This window comes from Vulpes lagopus, chromosome 1 (assembly GCF_018345385.1).
Source record: "Vulpes lagopus strain Blue_001 chromosome 1, ASM1834538v1, whole genome shotgun sequence".
Taxonomy (NCBI): domain Eukaryota; kingdom Metazoa; phylum Chordata; class Mammalia; order Carnivora; family Canidae; genus Vulpes; species Vulpes lagopus.
Window position 1 is genome coordinate 35,547,866 of NC_054824.1, and position 15,983 is coordinate 35,563,848.

The following is a 15,983-nucleotide window of genomic DNA, read 5'->3' on the forward strand; positions in this document are numbered from 1 at the left end:
AAAGGTATAAAAGCTTTCTGCTCGGGTAACTTCTTCAGAACTTCATTCTCTTGTGAAGGCTCCCATGTACACACACACACAAAAATGTAATAAAAATGGTATGCTCTTCTGTGAATCTGTCTTGTATCAGTTTTATTCTTAAATCCAGCCAGAGACCTGAAAGGACAGAGGAAAATTTTCCCTCCCCTATAACTTTAAATATATGAAAATAATTGAGCTTATTTCTTAATTATGTCATTCTTTGAACATGTACAGCATTGTAAGTACAAATAGGTACTTGTTAATAAGAGGAAAAACTAGAAACAGTTTGTGTTTTGTTTCCTGAGAGTATCTTTAATTGGCCTCCTCTAGCACAGCATGTTATATATTATGCATTTAGGTTCCTGGGTTGTTTACAGTAACAGAATAGTTTTCTCTGTGAAAAGACCTCATGAGAGATCCACCTTGTTTTTCTAAGGTTCCCAGAAGGATGGCAGTCATATGGCATTAGTTAACCATGTATCAGTAGAATATAAATTATTCACGAACATTCTCAGAGTCTAAGTAAACAGAAATGACATCAACAAATTTAATTTAGTCAGAAGATCTGCTTAACAGGAGTATTTATTAAATTGAAAACTGTTAAGTTCTCCCACAAAAACAGACCTTATAGTCTCCATAAAGACTCAAAGAAACTCCTGATCACATTTCCCCCAAGCTCCTATTTTGCAATACTGTCTAGTCTAAGCATAAAAAGAAATAGATGCTATGCGTACAAAATTAAAGTATGCTTTTATGTTTTAAAAACTATTATAAAAAAACCTATCATTATAATGAAAACAATAATATAATAGTATAATAATAATAGATTGGTTTGTTAGACTTAAGTATTTTTTTAAAAAGACTTAATTATCTTTATTTAATAGAAATATATTTATTCCAACCCTATGCTAATAAACTTAATAAAAAGCTTAAAAATCATCTAGATGCTTAAGTAAAAAGCAAAATTTGATAAAATAATCCCATTCACTTTTCATATTTTTGTTTTATAACATGTTGACTACATCACAAATATATTAATTTTAACAATACAGTATAAGGAATAAAAATGTTAGTGTTCATACTTTATCATATAACTACTTCCTAAGAATGAGATAACAGAAGGCTCACTAGATTTCTGTCTAATTTTATGATAAGGACACCATTTTTTCCCTAGGATACAACATACTTAAACAATAAATAACTCACTAGGAAACTAAGATTCACTTACCAGAAAATTGCTTTCCCTTATACTGTGCTAGGAATATCTATTCCATTAAGAAGGGAGACATTTATAGAAAAAAATTAAATTTTGAAATCTTTCTGAGAAACTCACCTTGCCTTTTTGGTTCAAGGGTTCAATTGTTAAGCTGTCAGGGCCAATATCTACAATATTGCCCATTTGAAATCCATCTGTAGGGTGTGGCGCCCAAACTGGTTTCCCATCCTCCATTTTTGAAGGGAGTGCCCACTATCTCCTGTTTTCAAAGGAACAAATAAAATAACATTAATAACTTTGGAAATAAAAAATAAATAACATCGTTTTAGAAAGCTAACATGTAAATGGCAATTCAGAGAAACACATATATGCCCCTGCAATAAGTATCTCCACTTCCTTTCATCTTGCTACACCCTGACCCTTTTATCAACCTTCAGATAAGTACCAAGCAGACTATATACCTTCAGGTAACACCTGCTCTGCTACAGCCTTTCTTCAACTGTGATTGCAGTGGAGTACTACACTTTGAGCAATACAGAAATAGGGAGAAACAGTTATAGTTTTTACTTATTGCCCCAATGTTACTGATAACAACACTTCCTTTTACTATATAAAGTATTCTGGATCACACCACAAATTAAACAATTGTCCAAGGAATAGATATTATTGTGTGGAGTTAACTAAGTGTTTAAAAAAAGTCATCTTAGACCTGAAGGGATAAAAACAAGAGATGTGAAAGATTACTCCCCCACCCCCAGGAAACTTTCCCTGACAATCTGAGACTACAGAGATGTCTTATTCATGTGACTCCCTATATGCACCTTCACAGAACCATTTAGCTTATTGTTTTTGTTTATTTTTTAACTGAAGTAAAACTTAAACACAATGAAATGTACAAATCCTATATACAAGTTGGTGAGTTTCAACAAATAGATATAGCCATTTAACAAACACCACAATCAATATATAGAACATTTCCATCACCCCTGGAAGTTCCTTTATGGTCAATCTCTAACTCCCATAGGTATCTAATGTTCTGGTTTATCTCATCATAGATTCATTTTTGCCTTTTCTTGAACTTCATATAAATGAAATCTTACAGCGTTTATGTGTGGCTTCTTTCACTCAACAAAATATTTTTGATATTCAATCATGTTGTTGTATATACTAGCCCACTGGCCAATTATACAATTGTTTACCTATTGTCCTACTAATGGACACTGGCATTGTTTACAGTTTTTGCCTATTATGAATTCTAATTTTTCAAGTGTTCTTATTAAGCTTCTTTCATGCTTGGCATGGTCATATCTAACATTTATAATTCATCCCAAAGGGTTCATGACAAAATATTTAATTTTCATGAGCTTGGATTCTATGAGACTACTGTGAAATGGTGAATTGGCTTGTGAGTGATCCCAGATGTTCTTGTTTCAGTATCTCAGTGGGAACTTATTTTTCATTACTTATCTATACTTAAAGAGTTCCCATATGGATGCTCTCAGGTCTATTTTCTTATGAAAGGATGTGTGGTATACAGTTCAATCAAAAAGCTGCTAACTTGGGATGCCTGGGTGGCTCAGCAGTTTAGCACCTGACTTCCACCCAGGGTGTGACCCTGGAGTCCTGGGATCAAGTCCACATCGGGCTCCCTGCATGGAGCCTACTTCTCCCTCTGCCTGTGTCTCTGCCTCTCATGAATAAATAAATAAAATAAATAAAATCTTTTAAAAAAAAAGAAGGTTCTAACTATTGGCAATGTGCTTGTTGGTTAGTCTTTTATGTCACGACTATACAGTGGGATTAGGATTTGCTTTCCCCAAACAGCAAGAGCTGTTAGGTTTACATGCAATTCCAAGTTAAGAAACTAAATTAATATTCTCCATAGAAGTGAATCTGTTAACACTGCTTTAGACTTACCACATCTATATCTCAACACTTTATCTAAATAATTCTATCTAGTTCCATGGCTTTAAGTACCATCTTTAGGTGACTGATGTCCAAACTTATTGCACTAGCCCAGAATATATCACTCAGTTGAGTTCCCAGATGTTTATGTGCCTACTGGACATGTTCCCATGGGTATATTCAAAAGATATAACATTGTTATTATTATATTATTACCCTGATCCATCACCCCAGCCTGTTCTTCCCTATATCAGTAAAGGCACCAACAATATCAATTCAAATCAGACATGGAGTTATCCTCAATTCTTCCAACTCCCTGCAAATTCATATCACTCCCCTAAACCTATCAGCTCTACTTCTAACGGGAATCTCATTTTCACCCACTTCTCTATATTGCTTCTGCCATCCTAGTTAAAACCAACATGGCCTTTTACCAGGACTTCTCTAATTAACTTAGGCCGTCTGCTGCTGCTACCCTTACCAATCTGCATGGATCACCAGAAATCCTACTGAAAGATAAATCTGATCATGTTATCCCTTTTCCATCAGGGCATGATCCAGTCCCTTCTGTGTTCCCAAGGCCCAACACAGAGCAGGCAACTGAATATTCACTGAGTGAGTGAATGAATTGTGTACACAGTTTGGGAAGAGTAAAAAGAAATGGTGAGGGCAGCCTGGGTGGCTCAGTGGTTTAGCACCCTCTTCAGCCCAGGGCCTGATCCTGGAGACCCAGGATCAAGTCCCACGTTGGGCTCCCTGCATGGAGCCTGCTTCTCCCTCTGCCTGTGTCTCAAATAAATAAATAAAATCAAGAAGAAAGAAAGAAAGAAGGAAGGAAGGAAGGAAGGAAGGAAGGAAGGAAGGAAGAAGAAAAAAAGAAAAGAAAGAAAAGAAAAGAAAAGAAAAGAAAAGAAAAGAAAAGAAAAGAAAAAAAAGAAAAGAAAAGAAAAGAAATGGTGAGCTAGAAAGAGTTGAAAGATCTTAAAAACCTAAGCTTGAAACTAAGCTCCACCACTGTCTGACTAGCTCTTAAGCAAGTTACTTAATCTCTCTGATCATTATCTTTATCCTTATGCATTAAATGATATCACTTACCTTACAGAATTGCTATGAGGATTAAGTGACATAAAATTGAGATCATCATCCTAATGGTACTCAATAGGTACTATTCATACTGCTCCCACTTATTTTCTGTTGTTTGAAGCCACCAGTAAATTTAACAAAAAATATCTTATTATACTTCTAAATAGAAATTACAGAAGAGTCATGAAATATCATTTAGGAATAATTAAATATCTGAAAAAAAATCACAGCAAAGAAAATCCTCAAAGTCTTTTAAAAAATGGCAAATTTCCTTGAACTATTCAAACTGCATTCCCATTCTGAACCATTTGCCGCAACTTAAGACAACAGATTTAAAGGCATGCATCTAATTTTGCCCCTTCATCAAATCCCTAAATCTAAACAAAGTGATTCTTTAAAAAGAAATTAGTCCACAACGATGGGAAAAAACAAAAAGGAGCCAATAGCAACAGTATTTTGGAAGCTGGAAAGCAAATGGGTGAGAGGCAACTGACTCAGCAAATCTGAGAGAGGTTACTCTCAAGTCAGGAATAGGGAAAGAATGAAAGACAACCCAAATTATACCACTGAATCTCAAAAAGACATAATAACTATACTGCAAAGATACTTCTAGAAACAAGAGTGAAAAGAGAGAGTCTAACATCAGAAAGACTAGGTAAAAGTTGTTTAAGAAAGAGATTTCCTGGGGCACCTGGGTAGCTCAGTCAGTTAAGCATCTGCCTCCACTTAGGTCATGATCTCAGGCTCCTGGGATTGATCCCTGGGTCAGGCTCCCTGCTCAGTGGGCAGTCTGCTTCTCCCTCTCCCTTGATATCTAATCAAGTTTTTCATCCCCTACCTTTGATGTATAAATCCCTGAACTGCTTTCAAGAGTCTCCTATCCTCGCAGTTTCCTCTTAGTTATTTATAACCATTGACCTCCTCACTCTGGTTATTGGCTATAATCCCCAGCTGTCTTTGCTGTATTCAAAGTTGAGCCCCATCTCTCCCCCCTATTGTAATACCCTTTGTTATAGATTTAATGTATCTGCTATGGACTTAATTTTGTTGTTCCCTCTACAAAATTTGTATTTTTTTTAATATGTGAACACTAACTCCCAATATGACTATATTTGGAGACAGAGCTCTTAGGAGGTAATTAGGTTAGTGACATCATAAGTATGAGATCCTGATCCAATACAACTGGTGGTCTTATAAAAAGAGGAAAAGAGATCTTAGATCGCTCATCTCCACCAATGGCCGTGTGAATGTACAGCCAGGTAGTGGCCACCTAAAAGCCAAAAACAGAGTCCTCACTGGAACGCAACCATGCTGGTACCCTGATCTTAGACTTCCAAGCCCCTAAAACTGTGAGAACATAAATATCTGTTGTTTAGGATAGCCAATCTACGGCATTTTGTTATGGCAGACCAAACAAATACAAATGCAAGTATACACCTACTGCAATAATTTTGAATGGTCTTTCTTGTCATTTTAACAAGTGCTGAAATAATTTTCTTTTAATGATATAATAGCAGAAATGACATATTAACTAGACAGTATAAAAAGTATAAATTTGAGGTGATTTTTCAGAAAACCAAGAAGAAAGGAGGAGATAAGAGATAAGAAAATGAGACTAATAAAAAGATTAAGTGTCATAATACCAGGAACAACAGACATCCTGCCACCCTCAAAAAATAGAAGGGAGAAAAACTAAAATGTCCAAAGAAAAGTCACCAGAACTGAAAGTCATGATTTTCTAGAGTCTAGCCAAAATGCTCATTAAGTCTTCAGTACAATAACTGGGGGAAAAAAACCACACACACAAAATGACACTACATCAAATATCACACACCAGAAGTAAAGAGAAGATGCTACATATATCTGATAAATCAGAAGAAAAAAACATGGGTCATATCCATGGATCATGAATCAAAATGACTTCAGCAACATGAAGCAGGAAGTTGACAAAGTAATTGTCAAAGGAAAATAATTTCCGATTTAGAGCCCTGTACTTAGGCAAACAACCAGCCCAAACTGGAGCAGTATGACCCAAAAGACGCCACAATGAGCACTATTATCAAAGACATCCACTGACCTTGGACCTCATGAAGGTGACCTAGATTCTTATCTGAACTTGTCTTATTCTAACTCTATACTGACAATGTACTTGTGCCTAAAGAAATTATGGACACCTAATACCCTCCCCTATTAAAGTAAATATTATTTTCTACCTAGTGCATGGTTTATATTAGAATAAACCTCTTTTTAAAATAAGGTTTCACTTAATTGTTAGAATCAATCCTAAATACTTTTAACAAATTATCCTTCAATAATGAAGTCCTATTTATTCATCCCACAAAAGACAAAACTTTTTAGACATGTTACTATCTGTTCTCAGAAAACCATGCAATCAGAAAAAACCCATGCAATCAACATTCACACTTACTAAAAAGCACGTTTGCTTATGAAGAGTACTTAAAAAGACACTGCAAAGGAAATTTTATTTTTATTTTTTTTTAAAGGTTTGGTTTTTTTAAGATTTTATTTATTCATGATAGTCACACAGAGAGACAGAGAGGCAGAGACACAGGCAGAGGGAGAAGCAGGCTCCATGCAGGGAGCCTGACGTGGGAGTCGATCCCGGGTCTCCAGGATCGGGCCCCGGGCCAAAGGCAGGCGCCAAACCGCTGCGCCACCCAGGGATCCCTGCAAAAAAAATCTTAAAAGGACATCTCAAATCCCAGTTCTATTATACTGGAAACCTTAAACACATTAAAGTTCAATTACATATATGTATCATTGGAGTTAGGTCAGCATATCTGAAATTCCTTATGTTTTTCAGGAAAAGAACAGAAATGTACAATATGTCATCAACAACCAAAAATTACCTTGTTTTTAGTAACTAAAGGACAATTGATATTTTTTTAAGTAAGCATTATAGTAAACTACAGAAGTGCAGTTGATCCTTGAATGACATGGGTTTAAACTGCATGGGTGCACTTACATGTGGATTTTTTTCAATAAATACACTGCAAAATTTTTTGGAGATTTGTAACAATTTGAAAAAACTCATAGACAAACCACATAACCTAGAAATAGGAAAATACTAAGAGAAAAAGGTATGTCATGAATTTATATAATATAGATACAAGTCTGATAAAATATATGTAGATGTTAGTCTAATTTATCCTTTGCTACCATATATTTAAATATACTAAAAAAGTTAAAATTTATCAAAATTTACCAAACACAGACCATACATGGCACCATTCACAGTTGAGAGAACCATAAGCAAACAAAAGATTAAAGCAGAAATCAATGAAAGAGAAGCCAAAGAACTGTAGAACAGACCAATGAAACTAGAAGCTGGTTCTTTGAAAGAATTAAGATAGGTAAGCCCCTGGCCAGACTTATCAAGCAGAAAAGGACCCAAATTTATAAAATCATGAATGAAAGAGGAGAGATCACAACCAACTCCAAAGAAATACAAACAATTATAAGAACACATTATCATATGCCAACAAATTAGGCAATCTGGAAGAAATGGATGCATTCCTAGAAAGGTATAAACTACCATAACTGAAACAGGAAGAAATAGAAAACCTGAACAGACTCATAACCAGCAAGTAAACTGAAGTAGCAATCAAAAATTTCCCAACAAACAAGAGTTCAGGGCTGGATGGCTTCCCAGAGGAATTCTACCAAACATTTAAAGAAAAAGTAATACCTATTCTTCTGGAGCTGTTTCAAAAAATAGAAATGGAAAGAAAATTTCCAAACTCCTTGGAGGCTAGCATTACCTTGATCTTAAAAGCAGACAAAGACTCCACCACAAAGGATAATTACAGACCAATATCCCTGATGAACATGGATGCAAAAATTCTCACCAAAATACTAACCCACAGGATCCAACAGTACATTAAAAGGATTATTCGCCACGACCACATGGGATTTATTCCTGAGCTGCAAGGGTGATTCAACATCTGCAAATCAATCAATGTGATACACTATATTAATAAAAGAAAGGACAAGAACCAAAGGATCCTCTCAACTGATGCAGAAAAAGCATTTAACAAGGGACAGCAACCTTTCTTGATTAAAACACTTCACAGTGTAGGGATAGAGAGAACATACCTCAATAGCATAAAAGCCATATATGGAAAGCCCACAGTGAATATCATTCTCAATGGGGAAAAACTGAGAGCTTTTCCCCTCAGGTCAGGAACACGGCAGAGATGTCCACTATAACCACTGTTGTTGAACATAGTACTAGAAGTCCTAGCCTGAGCAATCATACGACTAAAAGAAATAAAAGGCATCTGAATCAGCAAAGATGTCAAACTCTCAGTCCTCACAGATGACGTGATACTCTACGTTGGAAGCCCAACAGACTCCACCTCAAAATTGCTAGAATTCATACAGGAATTCAGCAACGTGGCAGGATATAAAATCAATGCACAGAAATCAGTTGCACTTCTATAAACTAATGAATGAGACAGAAGAAAGAGAAATTAAGGAGCCAATCTCATTTATAATTGCACCAAAACCCATCAGAGACCTAGGAATAAACCTCATCAAAAAGGCAAAGGATCTGTACTCAGAAAACTACAGAACACCCATGAGAGAAATTGAGGAAGACACAAAGAAATGGAAAAACATTCCATGCTCATGGATTGGAAGAACAAATCTTGTTAATATGTCCATGCTACCTAGAGCAATCTATACATTCAATGCAATCCCTATCAAAATGCCATCAACTTTTCTCACAGAGCTGGAACAGATAATCCTAAAATTTATATGGAACCAGAAAAGACTCCAAATAGCCAAAAGACTGTTGCAAAAGAAAATCCAAGCTGGTGGCATCACAATTCTGGACTTCAAGCTCTATTACAAAGTTGTAATCATCAAGACAGTATGGTGCTGGCACAAAAACAGACACACAGGTCAATGGAACAGAATAGAGAACCCAAAAATGGACCCTCAACCCTAAGGTCAGCTAATCTTCAACAAAGCAGGAAAGAACATCCAGTGGAAAAAAGACAGTCTGTTCAACAAATGGTGTTGGGTAAATTAGACAGCCACATGCAGAGAAATGAAACTGGACCATTTCCTCATACCATATGCAAAAATATACTCAAAATGGATGAAAAACCTAAATGTAAGACAGGAATCCATCAAAATCCTAGAGAAGAACACAAGCAGCAACCTGTGTGACCTTGGCTGCAGCAACTTCTTACTAGACATGTCTCTAAAGGCAAGGGAAACAAAGGCAAAAATGAGCTATTGGGAGTTCATCAAAATAAAAACCTTCTGCACAGCAAAGGAAACAATTGACAAAAGGACAGCTGACAGAAATGGAGAAGATATTTGCAAATGTCTTATCAGATAAAGGGCTAGTCTCCAAAATCTACCAAGAATTTATCGAACTCAACACCCAGAGAAAAAAATCCAATCAAGAAATGAGAAGATATGAATAGACATTTCTCCAAAGACATACAAATGGCCAAAAAACACATGAAAAAATGTTCCGTATCACTCAGCATCAGGGAAATGCAAACCAAAACCACAATGAGATACCACCTCACATTAACAAATTAACAAGTCAGGAAATGACAGATGTTGTGAGGATACAGAGAAAGGGAATCTTCTTAATACTCTTGGTGGAGGGGTACCAGGGTGGCTCAGTGGTAGAGTGTCTGCCTTTGGCTCAGGTCCTGATCCCAGGGTCCTGGAATGAAGTCCCACATCGGGCTCCCCACAGGAGCTTGCTTCTCTCTCTGCCTATGTCTCTGTCTCTCTCTGTCTCTCATATAAAATAAATATATAAATAAGTAAAATCTTAAAAACAAACAAAAAAAAAAAACCACTGTTGGTGGGAATGCAAGCTGATAAAGCCACTCTGGAAAAAAGTATGGAAATTCCTCAAAAACTTAAAAATACAGCTACCCTATGACCCAGCAACTGCACTACTAGGTATCTACCTCAAAGATACAAATGTAGTAATCAGAAGGGGCACTTGCACCCCAACTTTACAGCAGCAATATCCACAACAACCAAACTATGGAAAAAGCCCAACAGATGAATGGATAAAGGAGATATGGTACATATACACAATGGAATGCCACTCAGGCATCAAAAAAATGAAATCTTGCCATTTGCAATGATGTGGATAGAACTAGAGGGTATTATGCTAAATGAAATAAGTCAATCAGAGAAAGACAATTATATGATCTCACTCATATGTGGAATTTAAGTAACAAAACAATCACAGGGGAAGGGAGGGAAAAATAAAACAAGACAAAATCAGAGGGAAACAAAACATAAGACACTCTTAATCATAGGAAACAAACTAAGGATTGCTGGAGGGGAAGGAAGTGGGGGATGGGGCAACTGGGTGATGAACATTAAGGAGGGTACATGATGTGATGAGCACTGGCCATTATATAAGACTGATGAATCATGGAACTCTACCTCTGAAATTAATAATACACTATATATTAATTGAATTTAAATAAAAAAATAGTCTTTGTCTAGTAAAAAAAAATTGTTAGGAGGGATTACACAGCTGAATGCCAACAATAACAATAAAAGTTCTGAGTTGAAATAAAAAATAATAATAATACTATATATAGGGACACGTGGGTGGCTCAGCAGTTGAGCATCTGCCTTTGGTGCAGGGTATGATCCCAGGGTCCTGGGATCGAGTCCCACTTCGGTCTCCCTACATGGAGCCTGCTTCTCCCTCTGCCTGTATGCCTGTCTCTCTCTCTCTCTCTCTCTCTCTCTCTCTCTCTCTCTCCCTCTCTCTCTCTCTCTCTGTGTCTCATGAATAAATGAATAAAATATTTTTAAAAAATTTTTAATTAGGTACTTCCAACTCCATACCATTAACATGCTTTTTTTAAAAGAAAAAAAAAAGATTTTATTTATTCATGAGACAGAGAGAGAGAGAGAAAGAGAGAGAGGCAGAGGGAGAAGCAGGCTCCATGCAGGGAGCCGGACGCAGGACTCGATCCCCAGACTCCAAGATCACGCCCTGGGCTGAAGGCAGTTGCTAAACTGCCGAGCCACCCAGGGATCCCCTCATAACATGTTTTGAAGACCGTATCTATTGCGCTAACTAAAAAAAAGTTTGGTCTTCTTTGCCTGGGATCCTCCTTACCTTTTCAAAATCAGAAACTCTTGGGGCTTAATGTTTGGACTGTGTTTGTCTCTCTACTCTCATCTCCTTGCTTTCTTATCTAGTCTGAAGTACTTAAACATTACCCACATGCTAATAATGCCCAAATTTCTATTTTCAGGTAATACCACACCCCTGAATTCCAGATATCTAGAGCTCACAACCTACTCATCAATATCACTACTTAGGAGACCAACAGCCATCTCAAACTTATATAACCTAAAATGACTTCCTATCTTCCCTTTTAAATTTACTCCTCTTATAGACCTCTTCTCATTAAATGACAATTTCATCATTACTTTTGCACGTTATACCAGGGTATAAATTTTGTTTTTAACTTTTAATTAGTTATAAATATTGCAAACTCCTCAAGACATTTGACTTTAAAAAAAACATCAAGTGTAATAGAATTAACAAATCTTTTTCAAAAAATTACTCCTCAATCAGATGCTCCAGCTTTAATAGGTAGAAGCTTTGGAGCCAATCATATGTTATGTAATAATATTTTCTAATCTCTAGGGATAACAGTAATTTCACTAACTTTGAAAAAACAAATTGAAAAATATTTATGGACTTTAGGGACAATTGTTCTTTCTCAACTACCAACCACCAGCAGAAAAGGCAAACAATTAGAACCCAAAAATATTAATTCTCTGACAAATCCATTCTGAAACCACACCTATAGAAAATATGAGTGATTCACTTAATTTCAGTTCTACCCACTTTTATAAAGAACTATATACTTATCTTGTAATTGCAAATACTAACTTTCAAGCAATAATAGAATGATGAGACTCTATGAGTACTTTAACAATATGTCTTCCTACAAAAATGTAATCTCTTCAGCACATAATGTCACATAGTTATGGGGGTATTATTTGGGGAAGGAAATATCTCAGGGGACTTTGTACCATGAAGCAGCTTTATTACAAATACATTCTGCAAAGATTTATTGAATTCCTATTAGGTGCTAGGCACAGCACCAAAAAAATAATACTTCTCACCTTAAACAAAAAACAAAGGACATATTTTTCTAAAAAAAAAAAGAAAAGAAAAAGAAAACAGAAGCACATGTAAACATTTTTTAAAATCCTAAAAATTCCTAAAATTACAGAGTTATCTCTCATTGTCATTAAAAGAATTCCAACTAATTATTTCCAGGGGGAGGGGGAAGGAAATAAGTGATAATATCCCAGAGGTATCCAAATATCTGGGGGAGGGGATTTGGCATAGGGAGAACTATTCAAAAAGTAAGTGCTGTGCAATCTCCCTCAGTACTATAAAGTGAGCAAAATTAGTCTAAACCACCTTCTTCTTCCTTATCTTTTCTCCATCTGAGAACACAAACTTAGGCCCAAAACCAGGCAAAAATCAAGACACAAGGACTATTTTAATTTTAATTCCCTGAGATGAAGTTTCAAATTCCCAACTACAAACATTAGTTTTTAGTAAGTAAATTGGGAAGGAAAAAAACCAAAGCAAATATTTTCTTGCCTTATGAAGAAGTCTACATTTGTTTGCCTTATTAATTCCTTAGGAATAGTATTTTTTTAAAATATTAATTTGAGCATTTTGAACATTGATGATATCTACTGTGTTCACATTGCTTTTTCCTGATCTATCTTGTCCTGTCCCTTCGTCCTGTCCCTATCGCACCAATAAACATCTCTGTTCTTCCCTGGCTGAAGTGTTCTGTGTAATTAACTGACCAAAGTAAAATACTCTTATATGGGAACATCAAGGCAGGATTACTTTGATTGCCTGACTGAAGTCTGCCCAAGGGTACTTACTTATGCTTCAGAGAGAGAGCAATTTAAGCTGATTCTGAAGGTTCAAAGATGTCAACAAACTATGGTATTCTAGACAAATAAAATGGCAAAAACAAATTTAAAAATGTGGAACTGAAACTAGAGAGCAGACTGTAAGGAAGAAGAAAAGAGACTTGGTGGAAGATGAATCTGAAAAGGCAGATCCATGCCAAAGTATAAAAGTCCTTAACTCTAATTCTTTATTCTACAGGCAATGAAGAGCAATCTAATTAAATTGGCATATTGGAGAGATGACTGTGTTCTGATAGAGGAACTATATGTAAGACTTCAGTATGATGAAGGAAAAAAACAACTTATCAAAATTAGGGCAATATCAAAGATAATGACAGAATGGGATAGATAACAGCAAATAATTACTAAATGCATGAATGAACAAACAAATTAAATAGGTTTAGTAGCTGGGTGTTTCAAACCGAGTTAAAAGAAAAATTAAGGGTGCCTGACTTTAGTTAAGCATCCGACTTCAGCTCAGGTAATGGTCCCAGGGTCCTGGGCTCCCCATTCAGCAGGGAATCTGTTTGTGCCTATCCCTCTGCCCCTCCCACTCATCCATGCTCACTTGCTCTCTTTCTCTAACAAAAAAAATTTAAAAAGGAAAAAGAAAAGAAAAATTAATACTATGAAAAATTTAACCCATGATGTATAAAGATAGTTAATTGGCTGTTAATTTTATAAGACTTGGGGCTCCTAGGTGGCTCAGTTGGTTTAGCATCCAACTCTTGATTTCAGCTCAGATGGTGATCTCAGTGGAGAGTCCACTTGGAATACTCTCTCCCTCTCCTTCTGCTCCTTCCTCTCTCCTGTGTGTGCACACACACATTCTTTCTCTCTAAAATAGGTGAATAAAATCTTAAAAAAGGATTTTTTTAAAGATCTTATTTATTTATTCATGAGAGACACAGAGAGAGAGACAGAGATATAGACAGAGGTAGAAGCAGATTCCTCACCAGGAGCCTGATGTGGTACTCGATTCCTGGACCTGGGATCACTCCCTGAGCTGAAGATAAACATTCAACCACTGAGCCACCCAGGCATCCCCCCCCAAATTTCTTTTTACAACACTTTGTCTCATAAATCCACTACATAGCAAACTCAGTACAGCAATCATCTTTAAGGTTACTGTTCAGATTTTTCTGATTTTTACTAAATTTTTCTAGGTTTTTCTCATTATTATAATCCATTGAACTATACTTAAACCTCATATCAGATCTATTTATTGCTGGTTATTTGACCTAGCATTTCACACAAATGGGCTGGATAAATAAAATTAAGGAAAGAGAACACCACAATAGACTCTCAAAACATGGATAAAAACACAAAGTTTTACCTAACAGCTGGAGAAGTTTAGATGAGAGACTTTTTTTCCAAGTCAATATCGATAAAAAGTAGACAGGTAAGTAACCAAATAAATCAAACATTGTAATAGGGATTTCTCTGAGTTAGAAAAATCTGCCTAGACTTTTGATTTTCAGAACAAGACCTGAGATAAACACAATTCATGTGTTATTATGATCCTTCATAGAAAGTAATTTACAGGGGAGGGGGGGCTGCTGCGGGTGGGTCCCTGGGGGCCCCCCTCCACCAAAAAAAAAAGTATTTTACAGTGATAGGTGGCTCAGTTGGTTAAGCGTCCAACTCCTGATTTCACCTCAGGTCATGAACTGAAGGACTTGAGATCCTCCTTAAGATTCTCTCTCCCCCTGACCCCTCCCCCTAACCCCCCCAAATTTATTTCTGTCTCAAAATAAATTTAAAAAACTTTTAAAGTGTTTTATGAAACCACAATTGTTTTGTCAAGGTACATAAAAAAGTAATCAAATGTTAACTTTTCACAAAGAAAATTAATCACTCTTTTCAACATAAAATAGTGATTGTATAATCCAAAGCTTCATACATTTTCTCAGCTCATAAAGTATGACAATATCTCAATGGAATGTTATTTATAGGGTTAAAGGGCTTCAGTTTCCCTAAACAGAGTTTAAAATAAGCAAACTGTTGTGTTGTTTTTTTAAGTAGATCTCACAATGAAAATCCTCTCCACTACCACACGCTGGGCATTTTGCCTTCACGCCTAACCACCAACGCATCTGTGAATGGTTTCTTTTAAAGCTGTTGCTTTCCACCTACATCAAAATCCAAGCTTGAGTTTTAACAGTATTGACTTTATAAAGTCCCCAGTTACTAAGGTCAATTGAGTCCAAAAACTTTAAGTCAGAGTAGTTTAAGTACTCAGTTACTATTTTTATAATCTCATTCATTTTCTGGACTTAATTACACAGTGATTATTCAACAATTAAAATTCAACTCAGCTACAATTTAGTCTCAATTCACAAGAATTACCATCCTGGAATAGAATCCATTAGAACTACTGAGGGGTGCTCTTCATGAAGGAAGAATTTCCCCTGGTTTGAGCCTGTTTTTTCCCTTCAGTTTAGTTGTTCACGTTAAAGTAGTATTAATTACAACTCTCTCACAAGCCCCATTCAATACTGATAGCGCTTCATAAGAATGCACTTTCATATTAATTTTTTTACTGATGTGATAAAAGATCAGGCTTTTTTATTTTTTAAGCCAAATACACTATTGTAAAAGGTTTTTATAAACCAACAACAGGGCCCTGCCCTTCCCTCTCCCCTTCACCCTCCTTGCATGGCTGCTCTGTAAACTTGCTGCCTGGCTATCATTTCAGGACTTCTCTGCACTGTTCTCTCCTGGGTATATAGTATAATGGAGTCCTTTCACGTCCAAAGAAGTCTTTATTCTACGT

At 36.1% G+C, this 15,983-nt stretch overlaps 1 protein-coding gene across 1 annotated transcript in view; it reads right to left on the minus strand.

Moving 5' to 3' along the window:
• MYO6 (myosin VI) overlaps positions 1 to 15,983 on the minus strand; it is a 146,095-nt gene that overhangs the window by 91,067 nt on the left and 39,045 nt on the right. The window contains exon 2 of the mRNA XM_041742613.1: positions 1,355 to 1,496. Within this exon, the coding sequence (XP_041598547.1) occupies positions 1,355 to 1,471 (117 nt within the window). The 5' untranslated portion in view covers positions 1,472 to 1,496. The remainder of the gene's footprint in view (positions 1 to 1,354; positions 1,497 to 15,983) is intronic.